Here is a 23,180-nt window from a genome sequence, read left to right as displayed (position 1 = left end):
AACTGAAACTTGGGTGTGGATGTTAAACAGTAACTAGCTCCAATAAAAAAAGAGAGAAGAAAAAAACTTAAAAGCTTTGTCAACTGTATCTTGAAAAGGTATCTTTAAATCACATAGATTTGGAAGTTAAATCACCTTTTTCGTTATGTTATGAATTAAAAATCTGAATAATAAAATCAAACAGGAATTAACGTGGCCAGTAACGAAAGGAAGTCGGGACAGCTCAGTGCGTTTATTAGCAAGAGGCAAGTCAGCTTCAAGCTTTATATAAGAAGGTAACTAAACATTTTCAATAGGGCAAACATAATTAAACAACGACATTTTTTTAATGTGTGATATTTTACTCATTGTGTGATTTTGTCCACCTAAGAAGAAACACCAAAATTAAATTTAAATTTGCAGGGACATACCCGTTTTGTATCCTGAACTGTTTATTTGTATTTACAGTTCCTCACAACACTGGAGCCCAGAGTGCAATTCCTGGGGTGCAGTCTGCTTGGAGTTTGTATGTTCTTCCATGTTTGTGTGGGTTTACTCCAGGTGCTCCAGTTTCCTCCCACAGTTCAGACACACCGGCAGGTTAAATGTCTTCTGAGAAAACTGGTGTGTATGTTTGTCTCTGTGTGTCCTGTGATGGATTGGTGTCCCATCCAGGGTGTACCCCACCTTGTGCCTGTGCTTGCTAATTTAGGCTCCAGCACCCCTTGTGACCCTGTACTGGAGAAAGAAGTCAGAAAATGAACAGATCAGAAACACTAAATAATCAGGAAACGTTTTGTTTTTATGCTGCTCTTGTGGTAGAAAGGCATATCATCTTTCTGAATAATGGCAGCAAAGAAGGACTTAGATTATATGACCTCATTAGTCTTCTGTTTAAAGCAAAAGAGGCCTCATCATACAGAGACTGTTTAAATGTCTGTGTGTTTAATGTAATGTTTGCTTGGTTTTCATCTTATGTATTCATTTATTTTACAAACCTAATTTGTTCATCCTGAGATTGCTATTGACCGAGGGAGAAAGCAATCACAGTACTGGCAAATGAGAAGGGCTACAGGAGAAAACATTTCAGGAAACACTGTGTACCTTTGATAGATTTTGCCTTGCTCTAATTTTTTACACTCAAGAAGTTATACATTAAAATGTCTTCCATAATAAAAGCTTCTGTCAAGAAGTAAAAACTAATATTGTTTGCAAGATTATTTTCATGAATTTTGATTTTATTTTAATTAAATCCCAAACAAAATCAATACAGTTTTAAGAGTTCACTTGTACTCTATTTTAAATAAACCGCGTAAATCAATTCATATTAATTTAGTATTTGAATTGTTAATGTATTTCTTCTCAAAAATGATATTTGTACTTTGAAGTAGGTATATTAAAGTATATGCTTTTGTTTAAAATATTTGCTGTTGGTCTTACAATTATAAATCGTAAAAAATGCATAAAATTGTAAACATCTTTAATTGAAGGAATAATACAAACATGCTTCTACAAACATATCTTCGTGTATTTAGTGCACATTCTTTATTGGAGAATCAACAACAGGAATTTTCAGGCTGATTTCCGGGTTGATAATTTGCATGAAAGCAGGCAGATGACCTTTAGAAAGGGGATGCATCAGAACAGTATTTTGGAAAGAAGCTAGCAGAGGCTATCAGAAAATATTTGTGTTTGAAATCAACATCACTATTAACCATGCAATGTGCAGGTAGGGAGCATTAACTCAAAATTGGTTTGGGGAGCTACAACAACACTGGCTACTGACAGAGATTTCTGATTAACCATTTTTTGTCAGAGATCCTTGGTTTACTGATCTTACCTCTGCTGAAATTAGAAGTTCCAACTTCAAAATGCAGAGGGAAGAATATTTTTATTCACATCAGACTTTCTCAACAAATTAAAAAAGTCTAAAATAATTATATCCTTTGCCTGTGAATCATTCAAGTGACTGAACTAACCCTGCACTAACACACATCACTCTTCATGATACACAATACAACGCAGTGTAGTTTCACAAAGAGGCCACTATATAAAACTATAAAACTAAACTTAAACGTTATTTAGTTCATGTGTTTTAACTAATGTAATTTCCTTTTATTTTGAATTAGCATAGTATTTTAATATACTCTTTTCTCAAAGGACCACTACCACAGTTCATTTTTAGTCTCTTTCCCTTTCAATAAAATCATCTTGGCTATTCTGATGTAGCCAAACGTATCCTGATGATGCTGACCGTGATATTCCAGATTACTATCATTACTGGCGATGCCTCGATGCGAGAGACAATCTGGGATAATTTTGGCATTTTACAGAGTTCCTTAAAGACTGCGTTTTTATTTTTTGTCGCCAGGTGGCACTGAGGCACTACAGCAGAAAAGCTTAAAGCTGTTAAGTGTGTAGTGTGCTGTGTGCTCCAAATGTTCATTTTATACTGCAGAACCACCGCAGAATAAGTCCACAAATACGTTTTCAACACCTGTATTGTTCATAAAATATTCTACTTGTTTTAAATTAATAGTCTTAAATTACCTGATAATCGTCTTAACAAAACTTGTTTACTGGCTGTCCGTGAAGCTATAGCTGTACCAGCGACAGTTTTGACTGTATCTATTCTCTAAAATGGACGGATTGTGTGTTAATGATTATGCGGAAACAGCAGATTGAAATTTCAGTTTCTGTTTTTTAAAATTATTGAGAAGGGACGTTTACTTTGGCAATAACGTCACTGAGGGTTGGAAAAAAAACTATGGACAGTTTCATTACCGTTATCACCTGCGGTTAAAACTTGCTTTTTGTGGCAATCAGTAATTCTTTAACGCTCTCCACACCCTTATAACTAGTGGACTCTAGTGTAGAGTTCATCTGTACACAGACGTTCAACATAATCAGCGGGGACGACCGCCACATAGAAGAGAAGTCTCTTTAAAGTATTAAGCGTATTTTTTAAATTGAAAACACCATAAGAAAACGTTCATATAAATCGAACATGCAGCTATATTAATCCATAAAAGCAGTGCCTGAAAATTAATAACATACTGTAGGTAACAATCTGTATTTTAGGTCTCTAAATGAGGCCACAAGGTGGCAGTATAAGTATATAAAGTCTTTAGTGAAGTAGAATTAGGGTGCTGTTTTTGTACCAACGTTTCCTTTTCATGTAGACTGATTTTAATACATATGTTTTGTAAAAGGTAAAACAATAACCTCAACTTACAATTTTTATGGCATTATAAAATCCTATGCCATTAGCTAAAAGGTTCCAAAGAAGGGAAAATTCACTGTCCACATACACTATATATTTTCTTTCCCTGCATACTTTCCAATTTGTTCCTCAAGTAAACAGATATGTGATCATCAAAAAATAACTGAAATCAAAGTCGACTGGGTACTCAAGTTACTTACCTTTGATAAGTGAGATACTGAAATTGTAAAGACAGTCACTCAGACATCCCTAATTTAATTGTGAGTCGAAGAATTAGACAAAACTTTAAGATTTTCTGATGATTCTAGCTTTCACCAGTTCCAGTTTGTGAATATTGAAGCTGAATGGCTTTTGATCTCCGGGCAGCATGTTGGCTCAGTGGTGAGCACTGCTTCCTCACTGAGCTGGGGCCCTGGGTTCAGCTCTTGGAAAGTACTGACTAATTGGTCATGACCCCTGGACCACAATAAAATGATCTCATGGCACTTGTGTGAAGAGTTGGACTGTTAACCACTGTCCTGGCTAAACACTACCTTGGGCTTGTAAAATTCTGACCTTCCTCAAATGCCTTCTTAATTCAACTGCTGGCACGACATCTCAGTTCACTACCTGCTGCCACGATTATAGTCCCCCCTCCTTAAGGGTGCTCCAGCCCTTTCACGTGAGACTTTATTCTGTGCACCTGTTTCCTATGCCCAGCCCACCTTAAAAGCCAGGCGCTGACGCTCATCCGGGCTCTGCATCTGATTTCCGTACCGTGCGAGTCCGGGACCTGGAAGCGCCTGGTCCCGTTAAGGTTTAATCTCGGTTCCCTGTCCGCCGGTTCCGACCCGGCCTTCGTGTTTTAATTCCGCGTTTTGATGGATCACCTGGTTTTGGACTTACCTTTGTGTTTTGGATTCTCTCTAAGGACTAATATGGGGGCGGAGCGGTGGCTCTGCGGCTAAGGATCTGCGCCTGTGACCGGAAGGTTGCCGGTTCAAATCCCGTGGCCGGCAGAGGAATCCTACTCCGTTGGGCCACTGAGCAAGGCCCTTAACCCCAACTGCTCCAGGGGCGCCGTACAATGGCAGACCCTGCGCTCTGACCCCAAGCTTCTCTCCCTGTCTCTGTGTCTGTGTCTCCCTGGAGAAAAGCTGGGGTATGCAAAAAGATGCATTCCTAATGCAAGAAATTGTATAGGGCTAATAAAGAAACATTATTATTATTATTATTATACTTTTTTGGATTGTTCGCCTCGGCCACACCTCCCCCGTGCACCAGCGCACCTTGGACACGCCCCCCTGTCTTCAGCCCCGTATTCCTGCATGACGTTTCCCCAGTGTTTCCCCACTCCTTCGGATTGTGTCGTCCGCATAGGGTCCGGAAAGAACTGTGCGTTACACCTGCTCCCCTGAGCATCACCCAGGGGGGGCTGCGCCTCCGTGGATGAGCTGCACAAAGTGGGTCCCCCATTATATGTACAGCACTGTGACGGGAAATGACATTATTCTGTAAACAAACACAGGAGCCTGACCAATGGAATCAAAATGTCAAATTCGAAAAACCAGAGGTCCAATTCTATTCAGTAATTTACTGATTCAATTCAATTTGTTTTACATTCAGTAGCCCACTTGCAACAGAGCCATGGGTATAGCAAGTAAAGAGTGGCAATTAAATTCTTCGTAGAAGACAATATAGCACATCCATTCACACATCCATTCAGCAGCATGGAAGGAAGCTCTTGAGTTTACTACACGCGCTGTTGCAGGCAATGCAAGAGGCTTTTCCTGCAAAGGTTAGCAAGTCAAAGCAGCTGAGAGCCGTCAGGGCAAGAAAGACTTCGTTCTGCCAGTGAAGGTCCATTTTTTCATCCTCGTTATTCTGTTTCACTAAGTAATAGATCCTAAAGACATGATATGGAACAAAACATACAAACATCACCATGACAAACGCAAAACTTTTAACCTGTGCCCAGAACTCCTGGTAGGAGGAACACTCACTCCTGTATCTTCTCAGGATTTTCCAAAAGATATACATCTGGAATCCCTTCAGTCCAGACGCAACTAACACGACAATGATAATGATCACGTAGTTCAGTACAACCACGTAAGTCTCCTTCAGCTCACTTTCAAAACGGAAGCACTGGGATGAAGTATAGTTTCCAGAATTTCCGTACTTGGTAATGTAAATGGGCAGCACGATCACCAGCATGATTCCCCAGACCCCTGCGCTGGCCCACAGGGCGTGAAGCTTCCTGTAGAATTCCACCTTGTCCCTCTTCAGGTAGAAGGACCGGTATCGGACCACCAGGATCGCCACGTAGAAGACAAACGCGATGTACATGTGGGCGTGGATCATGGCGCTGACCAGCTTGCAGAAGAAGGGGCCCAGATCCCAAGTGTCCGTGACATAGTAATGGATGCGGAAGGGCACCGTCAGCAGGAAGATGATATGCACCACAATGAGATTAAGCACGGCGGTCGTCGTCACGGACCGTATGTTCGACTTCAGGACGCAGATCACCAGTCCAATGCTCACGCTGCCACCCAGGAGGACGCAGCTGTAAATCGTGATCAACGCCACCCTGAGGGGCCAGTACTTGGCATCTGTCGTGTTGTTCGCAACGCCATTCAGTGACACGTCCATTTGTCTCTCCCTGGAAAATAAAAAAGGGTGGATCAGAGCAGCCGACATCTTCTGCTTTCACATCTGCAGCCCTCTTGTCGTCTTCTCATGAAGTGCTTTCAGCTAAAAAAGGTTAGGTGACTTTAATGTTCCCTGAAACAGACGATCCAAGCAAGTCAAGTATATTTAAGCTTTGTATTAAGGTCTCCAAAACTCCGTAAAGATAATATTGATGCACGGCGCCAACCTAAAAAATCTCCTCTCACTACCGTCCCTGGAACCCTCTCTGCTTCCCCCTGGATCCCCGAGACTGGCCAGATCAGCTCTACTCAACACCTGCTCCTTGAACAATAAGGCTCTTTTTATATGTGACTTTATTACAGATAAAAAACTGGACTTTCTCTGCTTAACCAAAACCTGGCACAGACAAAACGATGGTCTCCTGTTGAACCTAGTCCCTCCAGAGGTTGGGTTGTTTGACTTCCCACACCTCTCAGGCAGAGGTGGGGGCATCATAGTTATTTACAATCTTCTTTACAACTAAAGTCCTGTTACTGTACCTCTTCATCTTCTTTTGAGTGTCTTGTTTTAAATGCCCCTGTTCCCCATTCTACTATCATTGTCTATAGACCACCCAAACCTAACGAAGCCTTTTTCAGGTGAGTTTGCCGATTTACTTTCATTTTTATGCCTTAGATTTCAGAGGATCCTTATTCTTGGGGACTTTAATATACACATTTACTAAAGGTCTTCCAGTTTGACTAATGATTTCCTAGCTCTGTTAGGATGCTTTGATCTAACTCAGTTTGTTCATAACCCTACACATAACAAAGTACACACTCTAGACTTAATCATTGCAAGTGGCTCTTTTGTCTCCCACTACTCTTTCCTTGATCTAAGCCTCTCTGACCACTTAGCTATTCTTTTCAACCTGGAATTACCTGTTTCTAACACTTCCCCCTCACACTCTGTAAATTTCCGCAACTGGCGATCAATTGATCAGCCTAGGTTCACGTATTCTGTTCTGTTCTCCTTATCTAGCTTCTCTTCCTTAGATCCTCTAGAGGATAAAATACATGTGATTAATAGTGCTCTTTTATCTGCCCTTTGCTCCTCGAAAAACTCGCACCATCTCTTTTTCTAGCTCTGTCCCCTGGTACACATCTGCGATCTATGAAGGCAGTCTCTCAGAGCATAGGTGGCATCTTTCTGGCCTAAATGTACATTATCAAGCTTGGAAAGATTACTTGTCTGAATATAAGGATACAAAAGAGTCTGCTAGATCCATCTACTTCTCTCACATCATTGAAAACAACCATAACAACCCCAGACATCTTTTCTCCACCATCAACAGACTGCTCAAGCCAAACTGCCCCACCACATTACCTCCCTCATCGCAACGTTGCAACTCATTCTTAGACTTCTGTAGCTCCAAGATCGACATCATCCGGCATCACATTCTCTCCACAACATATATCATTCGCACACCTTCTCACTGCTTGTCGAACTTTTCTGGTTCCCTTCTCTCCAACTCTCCTCTTGACTCTGCATCCCCCCTTAAACTAGTTTCACACATGAAATCCACCACCTGTATATTAGATCAGGTTCCCACCACTTTATTTCAGTCCTGTTTTACTTCTCTCTGCCCCGTTGTCCTCAATATAATAAATGAATCCTTGAGCACTGGTGTTGTACCAACAGTCCTCAAAACTGCTGCCATTACCCCCGTGCCAAAAAAACTAACATGGCTGTCAACAATCTTAACAATTTTCGCCCCATCTCCAACTTACCCTTTCTTGCAAAAATTCTGGAACTCGCTGTCACATTTCAATTACATAACCACCTCATGACAAATAATCTTTTCAAACCCCTCCAATCTGGCTTCCAGCAACTTCATAGCACAGAAACTGCCCTGGTCAAAGTTACTAATGATCTTCTAATGAGCTTCTGATTCTGTTTCTCTTTCTATCCTCATTCTCCTTGATCTCAGTTCTGCTTTCAACACTGTTAACCACGACATTTTATTTTCTCATCTTGAGACTGTGTTTGGAGTTTCTGAAGTGCTCTTAAATGGTTCTTATCTCACTGATCACTGTCACTTTGTCCCTCTTGACGGATTTAGGTCTGAAATTGGACTTGTTAAGTCTGGTGTTCCTCAGGGCTCAATACTGGGTCCCCTACTTTTCAGCATTTACATGTTTCCACTTGGTCAGCTTTTAAGATAACACGCACTCAACTATCATTTCTATCATACTCAAATATACATCTACAGTCTAAATTGAAAAACCTTTGGGTGATATTTCATTCAGGCTTAACATTCAACCCACATGTGCAGCATATTGTTAAAACATCTTTCTATCACCTCAGAAAGACTACACCCTATGTTATCACTAACTGTGGCTAAAGAGCTGATCAACACATTTGTGTTTTCCCGAATTGACTACTGTAATGCTCTACTCCCTGTGGTATCTAAATCCACATTGAACAAACTCCATTATGTCCACAATTTGTCAACGAGAATCCTGACCAAGCATAGTGCAAGTGATCACATTACTCCTATCCTGGAGTCCTTGCACTGGCTTCCTGTCACGTTTCGTCGACTTCAAAATCCTCATGCTCACCTATAAGGCTCTGCATGGCTTGGCACCTCAGTACCTGTCTGGGCTATTATCGCCCTACCCCCCACCTTGCAACCTTCACTCTTCTAATTCTGGTCTCCTAACTGTCCCCCAAGCCTGTCTACACTCTAGGGGCGACAGGGCCTTCTCCTGTTACGCCCCCAAGCTCTGGAACTCTCTCCCCAAGAATATTAGAGAGTCACCTTCTCTAAACTCCTTCAAATCCAGACTCAAAACATTCTTCTTTAGAAGAGCCTTTACTTCACTGGTTCCATTCTTAACCCCTCTGCTCCTACTGTATTTAGTACCACTATCTACTGTCTCCTCGGCGTATTTTCATCGTTTTTAACTTGTGTATTTTTTATTGTTCATTTTTAATTGTTGTTGTTGCTGTTGTCATTCTGTAAATAAAATAATATTATCATTACTTTTTTTGTCACTAAAGGGCATTTGTCAGTAATAAACTGTAAAGGAAAATCCTTTATAAAAATTTAATTAGGACAATAATTTGGTAAATTGTTTAAACACTTTCGTCAGAACAATAACCAGAAGACACCTGGCTCTCCAGGTACTGAGTCTGAGGCTCCTAATTAAGTCATCACACTCTTTCAGTGGCTCAGAAGGAAACACACACATGGCTACTATACCTAAAGTCTTATCATCATTTCCATGAAACACAGGATTGTGGTTCACCTTTCATCAGAGCAGAGCCTTTACAACAAAGGGACTCTTGAGCTGGGAGAAAACCCCTAGCATGAAGTACAGGGCCCTTATGTTTCATCTCTCTTAAACAGTTTTACAGGTCTCCTACTGCAGCTAGCGACAAAGATTTTTAGTTGAAAGTGTGGAATAACTGTGTGCAGCGCAGTGGTGCAGTGGCTAGCACTGCTGCCTCACAATTCCAGTGGTGTTCGTATACTTTCCCCAGGTTCACATGAGGTTCCTCCAGGAGCCTTTTCCAGTCTAGTGTCCCCGTCACAATACTGGGGCATTAGGACCCACACAGACCGCAGGGCGAGTGCTCCCTGCTGGCCCCACTAACACCTTAGCTTTCCCAGGAGGTCTCCCATCCGGGTACTGACCAGGCTAACTTCTCCTACCTAGCTTCAGTGGGGTGCAGGGTGATACGGCTGCTGGCACAGCAACCTCCAGGTGCTCTGGTTTCCTACCACAGTTCAGGGACTTACTGGTAGGTTAATTGGCCCTGGTGTGAGTGTCTGTCTGCCATGCTATAGTCATTCCGTCCAGGGTGTATCTGGATGCTGGGATAGTCCCCGCTCCCCAGCAACCCAATATTTCATCAAGAAAATGGACGGATAGGTGTAGAATAACCCCAATGTTTTTCTCTCTTCATAAAAAACAACTTAAAGTTACCCTGCTGCTAATCAAAGTCTACCTTAGGAGGTAGCATGTGTGCAAAGAAAATTCAAGTGTTTTACACGCATCTTATCACTGTTGCTAAGTCTTCTTGTTGATGGAGATAAAGGTACATTGTTACCCAGTTGTCACATAATTGATAAAGAGCACAAAATGTAAAACAGTTTTAAAGTCTTTGGAATCCCGATGTACGTAAGATATATCTGACTTAAATTAACTAATCATCTATTAGTTTATTGTAAGGATTACCAATCTAAAAGAAAATCAGTTTATTCCATTTTTAACGAGATCCGCTGTAAAAAATCTCTATCCAGCTCATTCTTGACACACTGTTGTAGGTGATTGGTACCTCAAGATCCTCCAGCCAAGCTAAAAATACAAATATAGGAAGACTTGATTCCACCCCAGTACTGTCTCTTGTAGTAATACATTTTTATAGAATGTGTTAGGACAAAACATGAAAGGAAATACAAGGAACGAATAAAAAGCAAACATTTTGCTTTTTCTAAATCATTACATCATCATTCAAATTACCAGCACTTCTGTACAAGGCAGTCGTACGCCTCTCAGTCGTACGCCGCGCTGTAGAACAAAACTACGACCTTTATTTTCTACATACAGACCAGCGCCTCACTGGTAGAATGAATTTTAAACTCCAGACAGATGCAAGGGAGTTAAAGCTGGATTCAAGCTCGATATTCGTTTGATATTCACGACTGTGAAGCTTAATGCCTGTGTTCCCCAACGCAAACATACTTACAAGTGAAGCGAGCGGCTCTCCATAAACGCTCTCCAAACCCAGGAAAACAGCAGCTAAAAGGGAAGATCTCAGTTACTCTTTCATTTGCCTATTCAACACCGCCCCTTATAAAAATGGCATGTAGTTATTGGCCAGGTCATTTTACACGTTTGGCTTTAAAGTTTTGCTTTATATCTATCTAATAATTATTTATGTTATACCTGTCTCTGTATTATATCATTGTACTGTATGAAGGAAACATCGAGTTTCACTTAACATGATGTCTGTTAGAACAGCACAATTTGAAGAACATTAAATTTCTATAAACGTCTGGTTATCGTCGTTCCACATGAAATTAATATAACGGAATGAAGTTAATGTTAACGGGGCATTTCATGTTAATAAATTGACACTGGATATTTCTTTACCATTCCCGGCGTTTTCCAATACTTTTCTTGAGCCGTCAAAAACCCTATTTAAAAATGTAACACGCAGTGTGTGAATAGACAAAACATAACATATTATATCTAACATTCTGCACAGCGTTCCCCCAACAAGGAACACATCTCCGAAAAACACTAAGAAAGAAAAGACAAATCATCTCAACAACAAAAAAAGTATTTTACAATTCTAGGAGACATACACTGTACGACAATGCACATGCCCCTACCTCTGCACAAGGACGTCGTTCTTCACTCAGCCTCGCTGCAGAATAACTAAAAGTCTGTTTACTTTCATGGGACACAGACCTGACCAGAGGTGCCTGTCTGTGCGCAAAAACAAGTACAGGTATGTGACATTGCGTCTGTCGGTGAAGTTTGGCATCGGCACGCCTGTCAGCTCTGCTCCAAGCACAACTGAGATGGGTTACACTGACTGCGGAGCACAGACCACAGGGCGGATGTTCGCCCGTTATGCCTCCCTTCTGCTGTTACCACAATATCCGTTTTTACGGAACAGGGTTGCTAGCCTTGTGCCCAGCCTCCAACACGGAGGACCCACGGCGCAAGACGTGGGACACGAACCCACTCCCCTGAGATGGCGAGTCTCATGCTCTACCCAGTGGGGGCCCCAAGACCACAGGAAGATCCCCTAAATTTAAAACATCGGAGATTTGCCTACGCAAACGGCGATGGAAAGGGATTTACAACTTCACTGTTTTATAAACTGTACTTTAATACGGGATTAAACAGCAATCAATAGTACTGAAGTGCAAAGGTGGCTATAGTTTTAGAAAAATGTCACGGTATAACATTGATGACGGCCGAAACAAATGAGTTTGACAAGTATCCTCCGTGTCTTCTGTCAACTTCTGGGTTCACTTTGAGAAGCCAAGCTATGCAGCTGGTAACTAAACAGCGCTTGAGAGTGACGGATGTAGATTGCAACATGGTTAGTGCAAGCTCAGATATTGCTGCATGTGAAGCTAGATTGCTACATTTTCACTGAAAAAACAGCAATACTACAGAACTAGAAAAAAAAGTCAAACAGTTTGCAGCATCAACCACGATTTAAATTGATGTGTACATTATGGTATTCAACGCTATGACAGTTGTATAAATTGGACAACATGCTTTGAAATTAACATGCTTAAAAACTAATATTGATGACACTAAAGTGTGGTCTTGTCACACTTGGTTTATTTCTGACCCAGTTTCTGACCAGTTCTGCTTTTGAAGCCAGGAACATCAGTAAAGTGCTTGTTTTCCCCTTAACCATATTGGTTATATTTATTCTTGTCTCACCAAGCAGAGATCAGGTCTGCTCTTAACAAGACACAATATGTCAATAATCCAGCCATTGAAATTTAAACTTAATTGTACAATCATATTACACCAGTCCTAGAAACTCTACACTGGCTTCCACTGGAACTCAGGCTAAAATTTTACATCTTATTTCTCACTTTGGGTTAGTGTCGCAGGATGTGGGCCATTGAGGCAGTCACAGGCTGGGATTGATTAGGTTATGTTGATTTCCAGGATGATGTCAATGTTGCCTCTCACTCACGGGGGTCGACTGCAGTTGTCCCAATGAAAACCGTCTGGCAGGTGCAGTCAGTAACAATAGTCACACCCAGGTCGTTCAGGGAGCAATTCGGTATCGAGACTTGGAGATGTGAGGAGTCGCTGAGCCAGTTTTAGCCAGACCAAGGGAGGAAGAGGGAGAGCCAGAGAGTGAAGAATGAACTGATAGGGTCCCATGACACCTAGCCTGGCACTCATACACCCCTCAAACAACACAAGCTTCCTCCTGGAAAAATACTGGGCAAACCTGATTCTGACAGGGACAGTGGAAAACCCCCTGAAAGGGATTGGCTAAGGAGTGGGATAAAAAAGACCTGAGACAGAACAGAGGGGGCTCACGATTCCCACCAGACCCTGGAGACAACACAGGCAGCAGAAGAGAAGCTGCAGAGTGCGAGACCACAGAGGAACTGTGCAGAGACTTCTAACACCTGAAGGCAAGGAACTACTGGTTCAGTAACTGACGACCACGGGAGACATAGGCATTGGAACAGAGGTACTGTACAGAGACTTTTAACACCTGAAGAAAAGGAACAAGGAAACTGGCACAGCTAGCCGATTCAAACTGAGGGGAATGTAATACAGCCCACAGAGGATTCCTATGGTTACCTGAACAGAGACTGGGGAAATAGGACTGGGCGATACCCCTCTCCTCCAATTGGGCCATCGGAGACTACACGTACTAAGTATAAACGTTCGAGTGGCCTCTCTTCAGTATTTTACAGGAAAGACTGCTGCTCCTCTGTATTCATTATGACCCTGGGAAGGTCCTTTTGCTGCTGTGAATGCTGTTTTCGTTGTGTTTTTGGTTGACAGTGAATGTGAATGTTGTTCAAAGATAAAAAGGGCACTTATACAATACAAATGCTTGTCGCTGGTCTGTGTGGGCATTGGTGATTCTGGGAGATAAACAGAACCTGTGGTAATGTAGAGGGGCCCTAGCACCCCGTTTGTATTGCTAGGTGGCGTAGTCGTACACGAGGCAGGAACATTCCTCGCAAAAACTGTTGCTCAGTAAACTTTTTAAACATGTTTGGAATAACAATGTTTATTTAAAATGTACAAGATTTAACATGTTTTACTCATCTGGATGCCTTTGCCAAAGTGTTCTGGAAGCAGTGTGAAAAACCCATAGAACACCCTCATCAGAGGGAGAGACATACTTTAATTAATTACTTTAATTACTTGAATTGATTTGATCTTTCAGTGCAATATTAAATAGCATACAGGTCACCATTTTTTTAAATGTCACTTACTGTATACAGTATGTAAACTTCTCACAGAAGACCCAGATAACTGTGAACTGAACTGTGAGGCCATAGAGTGCTCTTTCCTCTTTTTAATGTACTGTCAGAACTTCAAGATGTTACAAAACTTCTGAATGAAGACCAATCGCAGTGAATATTCCTTTACATTCATAAAAACTGAGAGATTGTAAATATATGAGCAACAACTTGTTACACTTAAGTAGCATAATACTACACGTCTTAATGTAACTACAATAAGTGTTCTGCCCTCCAGTGTGCTCAGCAGTAGTGAGACATGCATTGTTACCAAAATCACTATCTGTGCTGGGAATGGATACAGACATTCCAAGGCTAGTGACATGAAAAAGAGGAGGTAGTTTCAGAGGATCAGCCTCTATAGATGCATACAACAACAGCAAAACATTATGTACACAGTATGGTACTCAATATATTTAGAAAATCCAGATTTACAATGAGGCATGTTTTTGGGGGATTTTAATTAAGACAGCCTTCTCTACCAAATGGCCTTCTTCTTGACTGAAACCTTGTTGTAAATGTTATCACATTCTTTTGTAGTACTTTGATGGCTTGTAACAATCGATATTTATGTCCCACTAAATTCAAGTATTGGCAAACATTCATTTAGTATTTGCTAGTTTGGGCCTACTGACAGGCCTCTAGACATTATCCTGAGTGAAAAAACAGGCACCTCAACGCAGTGGAAAGAGGATAATGGGGGCTGTGGAGTGCAGAGGGCATTGCAGTTGTTTCTTTACAATTTTTCATAAATGGGCATCTATACCCACAGCACGGTAAAAGAGATGTGAAAGTCTTTTGTCTTAGAATGCCTTGCCACGTAATGATGCCAACCCCTCTTTCATTTCTGGCATGAATAGGGTGAGTGAGTACACTGTATGCAAACAGGAGAATACATATGAATAATTGCCATGGTTCATTTTAAACAACACCATTGAATTTACCACATTTATCCAATGTTTATACTATGGGTGCACTGTGTTTTTCCAGTTTGTCATATTGTGTACTGTGAATTAAGGAATTTTGTTATGAAGGTACTGCTCATATTGTTCATAAAAATAACAGGCCTCAACAGTTGATGGAAATCTACTGGACTAAACCCCTTGAACAATTACTCAGATGTTTTTCCTTTGTGTGACTTAAATCCTATTATTGTTTTTTAAAACAGAATTAAAAACAACCAACCCTCTTGCCAACTCCACTTCAGTGATATCCTCTCAGAATTTCCACCATAGTACCCCTAAGGTAACGTCAGATAATTGCTATAGGATTATCTGCAGGATAAAAGTACAGTGCAAAAAAGATTTGACTTGAGCCTTAAGTACCGGAAAGAACAAAATTCCCCCCTTTTTTTCTTACAATAGGATATTGTTAATCTAAATCAGCAGCAGCACTCCAAGCCTACAAACCCACCTCCCAGCACTGCACTGCGCATCTGAGCAGTAGAACACTTGATATCAATACTGGTGTGTCAAAGCAGGACAGGTTCTTGTCAAGAGAAGGAATTCAGGGGCTCCCGCACCAGCACCGGCGCCTCTTCAGCTGCATGGAGATCACCCAATGAAATTAGTTTCTGCAGCTGTAAGAAGCCAAGATGGAGTTTAGCTTTTACCGGGCCTTGCCCCGTCCGCATGCCCGCTGGTGGAGCCCTTCGGAGGTTGGCCCTTCGGCAGGCCCGCAGGTGCGCAGGGTGCTCCGAAGCTGGCCGGTCGGCTCCCCCTCCTCTCCGTGAACATGTAGTTATGATTTAACTGGAATCACAGAACCAGAGTGACAGTGAGAAATACATTAGTGGATAGACTGCATTCTGAAGAGACAGGAAAGATGGAAAAGGGTGAGCTGTAGGACTATACATCAAAAAGACTACTTAGGCACAGGAAAGAAACCTGCAGTAGATGAATATGAAGGCCTCAAAATGTCTTTGGGTAATAGTTATGAAAAGGTCATAGTAGTCAAGGAGTAATAAAGGGAAAAATTTAGATGATGAAATTGGAATGGGTAATGTATTAAATTAATATTTCACTAAGGTATTTACCAAGTAAGTAATTGAAATATGCTCCGGGCTACGCAAAGAGTAAGGTCAGTATTAAATAGTATTATCATGTAAGAGGAAGAATTGTTACAGGTATTAGCATTCTACCAATTATACTTAAGTGAGTGAGATTTTTTTTCAATCGAACATAAGCCAAACTCTTTCAGCAGGCATTCAAGACAGGGGTAACACCCATCTATCCCCTCATCCCTCTTATCCAATACAGGAGCCAATCCCAGCAAGAAAAGGGCACAAGGCAGGATACACCCTGGATGGGATGCTAGTCCATCACAGGGCACACACAGACACAAACACACAAACCCACACCATGGCCAATTTTCCAACAAGCCAGTTGACCTACCAGTATGTCTTTGGCCTGTGGGCAGAAGCCAGAGCACACAAGGGAAACTGACTTGAACACGGAGAAAACATGCAAACTCCACACAGATAGTTAGTTTTGAACCCTACTCTACAGTTCAATTTCTTATTTCATCCTCTTAACACAGCAGCATGAAACAGGCATTATAAATATAACACCTGCTGCCCTGCTAAGGTGTCACGTATCACGTGCATCTAAATGCAAAGTACTTCAACTGGAACCAATTTGAGTGCCAGATCTATCTGTTGATTTTTTGGATGACCTTGCTGCTGTCTGATTTTGTTCTACAGTATATTTAAGCTTCTCAGTTGAGTATGAAAAATACATATTTTATTATCACCAGAACTGCATCACGAACAAAGAAACCACTGGAAGAAAAGGATTTCTTAATTCACTGTGTGGTCTTGCTCTACTATTATTGGAATATGAGATAGATTCCCCATACAAATTCAATATGTCGTTGATTGGTTTTTCTGTGAAAGTGTGAAACTTTTAAAACATTAAGAAAAATTGATGATGGAAACAGGCCATTCATCCCATCACTACTTGTTATTTTATGAAGACAGGCCATCAATAGGTTTTCTCAGCCTTCAAAAAAATGTAAAATAAATAAAATAATGAAAAGAAGACATTTGTACCGTAGTATTTCAATACCGCCAGCCCTAGAGAGGCTTCTTATAATGTTTACAGTTTTAAAAATGTGTTTTTATACTTTTTTTGGTGCAGATTTCTGTTTTTTTATGGGCTTACAGTACCTCATCATAAAAAAAGTTTAGCAAAATAAAAAAAAACTGCGCTTGCCTGCTATAGAGAGGAGGGCTTTAGCTTGTATGGTCAGAATGCGCTGAGTGACAGCTATTTTAACCTATTAAATTAGCTTTTTTTATACCGGTAGCTATAAAAGCCCTGGATCGGCGTCTGGCAGCCATTTTGTTTTTTCAAATTCGCGGGATCTCGCAGTGTGAACAGTCAAGTGAACGAACTTGATCAAGGTAAGGTAAAATGCATTTTATATATTTTAGCGAATTTTTTGCTTTTGCGCTTGTATTCTGCTGACCGATAAATGCTAAATATTTTCCTGCTTCTCTTAACGTAAATGCCAGATAAGTTTAAACATCAAAAAGGGGGTTATTTGCTTTATGCTGGTGTATCCAATTACGAAACGAAGTCCTGAAAAGCTCAGGTTGCAGTTTGTGTGATGTAGGCCTGCCAAGAGTACACTATTAATTTGTTTGTTACAAAACAGTTTCACTGAAGTGAAAACAAACTTAGTGTTTTCCTCCGAGTTCGGGGAATATTGGATATCAACTGTATTTGCAACATTTTGAGAAACGATTCAAAAAGTTTTTTTGGTAACGAGAAGGATACCGTTGAAAACAAATACACGCTTAGGCGTATATATTTAGCAGGATTTATACTGTTTTTATTCCCTTCTCATGATTTCTGCCTTTTTACAACCCTATCCCCGAGTGGTTTTAAAAACTCCTCGGTATTTATGGTTGAGGCCTTGCTTTGAATTCAGTCTGAATTAAGGGCCTCTTACTGCCCACAGAGGACACCTATACTAATTGTGCGGCTTGTTAAGGTAATTCTGTGTTCCTGAATTAATTTAGATTTGCTGTTTTCTGTGTTTTTTTAATTTTGCTTGAATATAGATATAATTGTTATGAAGATAATTGCTTCTGCAAAATATCATAACTGCAAGCTTTAAAGCAATAATATGTGATAATTGTGCAAGAGTTTGATTGCTTTACTCTGATTACCAGGTGGATGCTGCACATTGGTGGTGGAGGGGATCCCCATTACCTGAAAAGCACTTTGGGTGGCGTGTCCTGAAAAGCGCTGTATGCAGTAAGTAATGATGATTATTATTATTATTATTATTTTGCAAGGCAGCTGTTAATGGCTTTTAACCAGTGTCCTCACCACCTTCTGCTCAAAGGCCTAAACTAGATATGGCCATACCTGTGTCACAGAACATACCTTCCCCAACAGTATTTATAAACAAACTACAAGACATCAGTCCTTGCATTTCTAGTCAAAATATTTTGGTGCTTACTGTGGTACTTCAAAGCATGTTGGTATAAAAGATTTTTGGAGTTTAATATTCTAATTGTATGAAAATTGAAATGGAAAATGGTAAAACAGGATAGCAGTGGTGTAACACTTTCATTACAACAATCTGATGAAGGCCCAGATTCAAGTAGACCTTGCTAGATAAACACATGCAGTACTTGTCACATTTGAATGGAACATTTGCTTTGCAATTAGATTTCTCTTATCTCAGTGGTCAGAATGGAAAGTTTCATATTGACTATCCCTTTAGTTATTTCGAGGGACTGGTTACAAGCAATATTCTTGGGGAATTTGAGGTCACAGGTACAGTATGTTGGTTTGGTTCTGTCTCATTTGCTCTGTATGATAAGTTGTAAATAGAGGGCTGATAATGATCAGTAAATCTTAATTAGGAGGTGAAGTCATACGTACTGGAGATGGCTGTAAGCGTTGGTTACTACCACTACAGTAATACCACCTGAAGGTCAGGTCACAATGTAGGGCAAAGCGATCTTTACCTTCAGATGTCGAGAAGCAAAAAATCTTTCTATATGTATAAAAATGATAACCACAAATTTCAAAACCCAACTATGGCATTAAGTTAACTTGTTCCAAATGTCTTAGTATCAAAAGGAATAGCAACTGCAATAGATTGTCATTCTTGATATTTAGATAGATATTTATTGATCCTATGAGGGAAATTGCAGTGCAACAGCAGCTTAAGTCGATGCAAAACAGTGTAACAAATGATACAATAATAATAAAATACAAGTGCACTAAGAAGTTACTCACAGTCCAGAACATGCAAAGAACAAACCAGAACAGTACACAAAACATTGTATTGCACAATATAAGTATAAATGTATTGCACAAGTCCCTGGGATATATTGCACAAAAACAGTTGTAAACGGGAAAGCCAGATGTAGCAGACAGTTTACTGTTCAGTCCAGAAACAGGTCAATGTCAATGTTGCCCCTGCCCAGACACAAAGTGGATGCATTGTACAGTCTTATTTTAGAAGGCAAGAATGACCTCCTGTAGGGCTCCCTGTCAGAAGTACAAATCACCATTATAAAACAAACATTTTTAAAGTGGTTTTGTTTAATCTGAGTTTAACCATCTTAACTATGTATCACATACTGTAATATACCCATATACTATAATGTCATAAAGTTAAATTGAATCAATATTAATTTTTTCTCCTTCTAAATAGTTATACGCCTAAAACTGAAACTCAAATGTGCTTATACTGGGTTTGAGAAGGAAATTTTTGCTAGCATCTGAAACTCTTATCTGTTCTTCATTCTCACTAACGTGTAACGTGCTGTTGCTGATGTTTGCCTGTGAGTTCCAAGAAGCCTTGTGCTCACCACTGGCACATATCTGGAGCAGAAAAATTCCTATTAAGTTTAAAAGGAGGTTTGGGAATGGTTCTACATCTCCTGAGGGCATTCTGACTCGTATGGAATAGAAACCCAATTTGTATGACTTTGTATTTGAGGTAAATGATAAAATGACATGGAACCTGTTGCTCATTTCCAGTCTGAAATGAACTGACAGATTTAAGTGAAAGATTGTGGTTATTTCAAATAATATCATGGCAGCAGAGCATGTGAGCGTTGCAAAGAAAAGTTCCCCCTTAAGAGATGCACAATACATCTTTTGAAGATAGAGCACTTATGTATCTAAACAGGGGAGAACAGGGGTAGGAATTTATTGAAATTTATCTGCACTGTTCTGCTGTAAAATGTGTAGATGTGGATTCTACTGTATATTCTTTATCTGTTCTTACTTATTTAGCAATCGTTCTGACCCTTAACTTATTTCTGTATTTGTAACCTCTGGTTCAGCAGCACAGTCTATCAGCTTTGATTTCCATTTTATAGCTATCAATACCCTTAATCTAGTTTTACAATGTTTTTTAAATACACATTTAAACTGAATAAGAACCCATCGTGGGGCAATTGAAATAAAAAATCACTGGTGTGCTATGCGTGACACCCATAGGTAGAAAGATACTGAAGTTGAGATTAGAACCTGTCTTCCGAGGAGATGAAAAATCTAACCGAACCCAAGAGCGCTCTGCCATGCTGATATGTTTTAGGGATATTAATTAATATTGTCTTTAACTATCTGATGGCTATGTTAAGAACAATATTAGCGATATTTTCTGTGAAGTTGTACATTTTCATAATCTGTTGCTTTTGCAATCCAGTTTTAAATCCAGTACAATTTTAAATTATTTAGGAATATTACTTTTGGTAACTTGAAAAGCAGGTTGAGCAGGCTTTCAGACAGAAACAAGGGCATCGTAAACTGGGTACAATCTGAAACTTTCAGTGAGGAACTGTTTACCTTGGCATCTCTGTATCTGCATCTTTAAGACTCTGTTAGTATCACTACACCTAATGACAGCGTGGCTGGGTAGGTGTTGTAACTTCTTGAATTACAAAGTGTTGGGAACGTCTCTCTGCTTTCTTGACCTCCTGAACACCTGGCATCCTAAAGGACCAAAAACTCAACCTTAATGAAACGTACTGTAGCTAAAGCAATCGAAACTGTATGCAAAACAGAATTCTTTCTAAGACCTTCTCTCACCTGATTCATTTTTCCTGATCGACAAAACAATACACTTGGACTTTGTTGACAGCACTGAATAATGTTGGGCATTCAGCAAAGTAGCTAAAGCCATGGGTATCCAGTGTACAGTGCTGTGAGAAAGTACCCCATTTAAAGGTATGTTTTTCAACATATTTGCATGTATGTATATTTGATCTTCATTTCAACAGTATTTATAGATAAAGGTGATCTAATTTAACAAATTATTTTTTTTAATCATTTATTCAACAAAATTCAGTCAGAAATGCAATTGTCTACTGTGGGGAAAATAAGTACACACCCTAGCTTCAGCAGCTGGTGTTGCCCCCTTTAGCAGAAATCACTTTGTTTTCCATTTCTTGTAATTGTCTATCAGTCTCCTACATCGACTTTGAGAAATTTTTGCCCACTCCTCCTTATAGAACTCCTTCAACTTTGATGTTTAGTGTTTGGGTCATTGTCTTGTTGCAAGGTCCAAGTTACTCTAATGATGATCTATATGATTTGCACCTGTTTTGGTGTACCTGATTCTAATTTTAGGCATTTGCTGCAATGATAAAGGTAGGGATGTACTAACTTTTTCCGCACAAGGAAATTGGATGTTCTGTTGATTTAAATGGTACAACTGAGTGCAAAATGGGACTTTCCAATGTTATTTTTTAAAATTAGATCACCTTTATCAGTATTGTTGAAATGATGATCAAATATTCTTTTGTCTAAAAATGTAAAAAATAGACTATCCTTTTCATGGGGTGTACTTTCACACCACTGTATATGTTTGTTTGTGTTGGTTATTTTGCGCAGTGTTTTATTTGTTAGAAAAAAATTTGTTGTATTCTTTGAATCTGCCTTTTTGTGTGCTCGATTGTTATACAGTACTCTTGCAATTTACTGTTACGATTTCTAATTGTTCCAAGAGGTTCAGACCATCATAATTACACATTTATAGAAGTTACTGCACCTAGCTTGTGAACCACGGTCATCCTCAACATTGCAAAACAAGCAGTTCCCCTTTGTCTCTAGTTTTGATTGAATTTGTAACCAGTTGCTTTAGGAAAGAATAGCCTACAGCCGAACTTGCCCTCAAGGTTTATTGGTATTCATTTCATTATGGTTCAAGTTTACTGTGAGGGTAACAGCTATGTATAATGTTGATTATACTTAATTGGCATGGCACAATGTAGGGAAAAATGTCACATTACAGCTTAAATGGGGTCCAGAGGCAGAGACTGTAATGTTACTTCCAAGTAGGGCTGGGCGATATGGCCAAAAACATTATCATGATACAAATTTTCATATCAGTCGATATCGATAATTATCACGATAAATGTCAAATCATCATTTCTTTCAAGTTTAAAGGCAGATTTTTTCTCCTCAGTGAAAGTTGAAGAAACGAGACAGTTAATTGGGGAAATTAAACAACTATTTTAAGAACACGACAAACACTTGCCAAACAGCAGAAACGTTAAACAAATCTGTTAGCTGCCCAGTCTGCAACACTCGCATGATATTTTGTGCCCATGCGCATATCATGTGCAAAGCATAAACATATATCGAACATTTATTGAACTTTTGTTAAAATTATATAGAGGAAAATTATATTGCGATAATTATCGTTATTGAATTATCGCCCAGTACTACTAAGTTCTTTTTTTGGGGTAAAAAGAAATTGTGGGCTTATCATAGTTTCTAACCTAACACCATGCTAAGCACTGTGAACTTCATTAAATACTCAATATTCATATTTCCAAATGAATCTGCACAAAAGGTCATCAAGTTAATGTTTTTATAAAAAAGATTGCCACCGAGTAATTTACACCATTAGTTTGGTTTTATATTGCATCTTATCTGAAGGGTGACCCCCAGGGAGGCTCAGGGTAACAGTTGTGCACAAGCTTCTCCTTTCTCTCAATCCCAGATCAAAGCAAGTCTAAACATTTAGTGTACAACTTGTAAATAGTTAAATGCAGGACTGAATACCGATGGCAAAAGAATGCTGAACTCTAGGTTGTCTTGTGAATATTATTGATGAGACTGTAGCACTTACAAGGGTTCAGGTGGGTTCCTGAGGCTAAATTGACTCTTTATTTGCAATGCCCAGCTGTAGCTCCCAGCTTAGTCTAGTACTGGTACACAGCATACATTCAGTACCGATTTGTGTCCCAGGTTCCTTCTCAGACTACTGGATAGTGTTATAGTTCCCTTCCCGCTCCTCGTATCCCATTGGTGAAAATGAGGAGCCATCCCCAAATCCCACAGAATGTGA

General features: G+C 39.9%; 1 protein-coding gene and 1 long non-coding RNA gene across 8 annotated transcripts in view; one reads left to right on the top strand and one right to left on the bottom strand.

The window, feature by feature from the left end:
- Positions 1-4,760: 4,760 nt before the first annotated feature.
- gpr141 (G protein-coupled receptor 141) lies at positions 4,761-11,547 on the bottom strand. 3 transcript variants are annotated; one of them, XM_088644209.1, is made up of 3 exons: positions 11,214-11,521; positions 10,565-10,617; positions 4,761-5,840 (listed from the first exon to the last, which is right to left on the bottom strand). In XM_088644209.1, exons 2-3 carry the CDS (start codon positions 10,585-10,587, stop codon positions 4,904-4,906), a joined length of 960 nt encoding a protein of 319 aa, XP_088500335.1. In that variant the 5' UTR covers positions 10,588-10,617; positions 11,214-11,521; the 3' UTR covers positions 4,761-4,903. The 3 variants fall into 3 exon arrangements, with proteins under 3 accessions (XP_088500335.1, XP_088500334.1, XP_088500336.1); XM_088644208.1 differs by lacking the exon at positions 11,214-11,521 and adding an exon at positions 10,972-11,167; XM_088644210.1 differs by lacking the exon at positions 10,565-10,617 and having other exon boundaries at positions 11,214-11,547.
- Positions 11,548-17,179: 5,632 nt separating this feature from the next.
- LOC148657661 (uncharacterized) overlaps positions 17,180-23,180 on the top strand; it is a 98,818-nt gene continuing 92,817 nt past the window's right edge. For all 5 annotated transcript variants that reach the window (XR_015941035.1, XR_015941032.1, XR_015941033.1 and 2 more), the window contains exons 1-2: positions 17,180-17,253; positions 18,028-18,112. This is a non-coding gene — a long non-coding RNA (uncharacterized LOC148657661). The remainder of the gene's footprint in view (positions 17,254-18,027; positions 18,113-23,180) is intronic.

This window comes from Lepisosteus platostomus, chromosome 8 (genome assembly GCF_059453375.1).
Source record: "Lepisosteus platostomus isolate fLepPlt1 chromosome 8, fLepPlt1.hap1, whole genome shotgun sequence".
NCBI lineage: Eukaryota > Metazoa > Chordata > Actinopteri > Semionotiformes > Lepisosteidae > Lepisosteus > Lepisosteus platostomus.
Note: the sequence above shows the minus strand (reverse complement) of the source record. Positions and strands in the feature narration are given on the sequence as shown.

What these genes read in the sequence shown, in the direction of transcription:
- gpr141 (XM_088644208.1), bottom strand. An exon ending in GAGAGCCGCTCGCTTCACTT is followed by an intron (nt 5,841 to 10,564) that starts GTAAGTATGTTT and finishes TTTATTTTCCAG; the next exon opens with GGAGAGACAAATGGACGTGT.